Below are 3,438 nucleotides of genomic sequence, written 5' to 3'. Positions count from 1 at the left end.
CTTATGGAAATATTTAGGGGAAATGACATCCTTATAATATTAGGCTTGTTAAATAGAGTATAATGTCTCTGGTTTTAATCTACTCTTGCAGTCACACCATAGCTATTAAGGAATTTTAAAATATAAGTCCTGATCTCATAAATATTTTTGCTAGAGATTTAAAAAATAATTTTATTGAATACTGTCATTTATTCAATGATATTATCTAACTGATTAACATTTAAATATAAGAAAGCATAAAATTAGCAAAGCATGATCTGACTTTGAGTTTGTGATTTAGATGGAATCTGTGTACCATGAAATATATGTGCATCAAGAAATGCAGGAAAGGGCCTCCCTGGTGGCGCAGTGGTTGGGAGTCCGCCTGCCGATGCAGGGGATGCCGGTTCGTGCCCCGGTCCGGGAGGATCCCATGTGCCGCGGAGCGGCTGGGCCCGTGAGCCGTGGCTGCTGAGCCTGCGCGTCCGGAGCCTGTGCTCCGCAGCGGGAGAGGCCACAGCAGTGAGAGGCCCGCATACAGCAAAAAAAAAAAAAAAAAAAAGAAATGCAGGAAAACCTTGATTTGGAGTTAATTTTTGCCTTTTAAAAATCATAGCAAATGTAATTTACTATATAATATTAAATATTTATTTATATAAAGTTTTCTCATATAGTACAGACTTTTCAGTCTGTTTCTCTCTGCCTATCAGTTTGCCTGCTGTGACAGTTACCACAAAGTTTTTCTTTGTCGATGTCCTCATGGATAACAGCCCTGGAATCTGCACTTATGTCTTCATAATTGACTTTATGATTACTTCTCTCCCAGTGAAATCCATTACCAAGGGTGAGCAAAACCTCAGTGCTGAAATATCCTGAAGAAGGTTTCACAGGAGTGAAAATAACTAAGGCCCACATAAACAGCACTGTTGATACTCTAGCTCATGATCATGGACTCTGGACAACACAAGGTTGCTATGGTCCTTAAATATGCAAGAGTACCCCCACTATCCTTATTTTAAGTGGTACGAAGCACACTAGAATTCAGGAGAGGAACTTTCCTTTATGTACTTTCCTTAAATTTACTCACCCTGACTAAAGAGTGAGATCCTTTGAATTGATGCAGCTTTGGTAGAAAGTCATTCACTGCAGTGTAAGGATCAGAATGATCACCAGATTCTCTCTCTGCTTCAAAAGGAGGGCTAAATGATTATGATATTTTTGGGGAGTTTCTTGCCTTTTGGGAGGTCTGAGGTCTTCTGCCAGTGATCAGTGGGTGTTCTATAGGAGTAGTTCCATGTGTAGATGTATTTCTGATGTATCTGTGGGGAGGAAGGTGATCTCCGCATCTTACTCTTAAGCCATCTTCTTCAGAATCCTATGATATATATATATATATATTTTTTTTTTTTATTTTGCGGTACGCGGGCCTCTCACCGCCGTGGCCTCTCCTGTTGCGGAGCACAGGCTCCGGACATGCAGGCCCAGTGGCCACGGCCCATGGGCCCAGCCGCTCCGCGGCATGTGGGATCTTCCCGGACCGGGGCATGAACCCGCGTCCCCTGCATCGGTAGGTGGACTCTCAACCACTGCACCACCAGGGAAGCCCAGGTTAAAATATTTTAAATATATTTATTTAATATATAATATATATATGTATATAATTTAAATATATTTATTACTGTTATTACTGTTGTGTTGTGATTCAGACATGGACTTGGCTATCATAATGGCTCAACACTGATATTGTATGTACTACTGTTTTAGATAATATGTAATATTCCTAATTTAGATTGTATGTAATACTCTTATTTTAGATACACATAATTTTTAACTATAAATATATTAAGAATAGAAATTCAGAATGTGAGTAAAATTACACGAGAAAATATGCTACTTTCTTACTGACTTCCTTGCAAAAATATGATTCAAATAAAATAACCAAAGAACTTCTTTCACTGCTTAATAGAATAACAGTTTCAGAAGCCAGATGATATGTAACCCCAATTCTTGCATCTTCTTGATATAAAAATTCTTTTATATGCAATATCTCATTAAGGTGTAAATAATGTATTTCTGCATTTTGGAGAGTATTGATAGCACTAGAATCAAAGCCATAATTTCATTTATTTTGCCTTTTGCCTCTCAGCAGGTTTCTGGCATGGCTGACAGGGGAACAAGCAATCACTCAAAAATGACTGACTTCATTCTTGTAGGCTTCAGGGTCCGCCCAGAGCTCCACATTCTCCTCTTCCTGCTATTTCTGCTTGTCTATGCCACGATCCTTCTAGGGAATGCTGGCATGATGGTCATCATTATGACCGATCCCCGGCTGAACACACCAATGTATTTCTTCCTGGGCAACCTCTCCTTCATTGATCTCTTCTGTTCATCTGTTATTGTACCCAAGGCGATGATCAACTTCTGGTCTGAAAGCAAGTCCATCTCCTTTGCAGGCTGTGTGACCCAGCTCTTTCTCTTTGCCCTCTTCATTGTGACTGAGGGATTTCTTCTGGCAGCCATGGCTTATGACCGCTTCATTGCCATCTGCAGCCCACTCCTCTACTCTGTCCAGATGTCAGCACGTCTCTGTGCTCAGTTGGTGGCTGGCTCCCAGTTTTTTGGCTGCATCAGCTCAATTCTTCAGACCAGCATGACATTTACTTTATCCTTTTGTGCTTCTCGGGCCATTGACCACTTTTACTGTGATACTCGCCCACTTGAGAGACTATCTTGTTCTGACCATCTTCATCCATAAAATGGTTTCTTTCTCCTTATCTGGCATCATTATCTTGCCTACCATCATAGTTATTATTGTTTCTTATTTGTATATTGTGTCCACAGTTCTAAAGATACCCTCCACTGAGGGACGTAAGAAAGCCTTCTCCACCTGCAGCTCTCACCTGGGAGTCGTGAGTGTACTGTATGGTGCTGCATTTTTTATGTATCTCACTCCTGACAGATATCCTGAGCTGAGTAAAGTGGCCTCATTATGTTACACCCTAGTCACTCCCATGTTGAATCCTTTGATTTACTCTTTGAGAAACAAAGTTGTCAAAGAGGCTCTGAGGAAGATCCTGGGGGAAAAGATATTTTTATTTAATTCTATTTGAACATTCTTTTTGAAATTCTATGTAACTGAAAGACCTGGGCATTATAACAACTTGCGGAAACACTGACTCAAAATAAAATGTAGGGGCTTCCCTGGTGGTGCAGTGGTTGAGAGTCCGCCTGCCGATGCAGGGGACACGGCTTCGTGCCCCAGTCCGGGAGGATCCCACATACTGCGGAGAGGCTGGGCCCGTGAGCCATGGCCGCTGAGCCAGCGCGTCCGGAGCTGTGCTCCGCAACGGGAGAGGCCACAACAGTGAGTTTATATGAATTCCATGAAATTACAGCCAAAGAATACATTTGGACTATATTTTGTCTGGCTGTTGATTTGGGAATGGAGTGACTTTCTCT

At 41.5% G+C, this 3,438-nt stretch overlaps 1 protein-coding gene across 1 annotated transcript; it reads left to right on the top strand.

Annotated features, from left to right (window-relative positions):
• Window positions 1–920: 920 nt before the first annotated feature.
• Window positions 921–3,089, top strand: LOC307061026 (olfactory receptor 9K2-like; the record flags this gene model as incomplete). Its single annotated transcript, XM_079715962.1, is given in 3 exon segments — window positions 921–947; window positions 2,126–2,719; window positions 2,721–3,089. Coding segments are annotated over 3 exon segments (990 nt in total).
• Window positions 3,090–3,438: the final 349 nt, after the last annotated feature.

This window comes from Hyperoodon ampullatus, assembly GCF_949752795.1.
Source record: "Hyperoodon ampullatus genome assembly, chromosome: 11".
Taxonomy (NCBI): Eukaryota; Metazoa; Chordata; class Mammalia; order Artiodactyla; family Ziphiidae; genus Hyperoodon; species Hyperoodon ampullatus.
The sequence above is the reverse complement of the archived record's forward strand: the minus strand, read 5'-3'. Positions and strand labels throughout refer to the sequence as shown.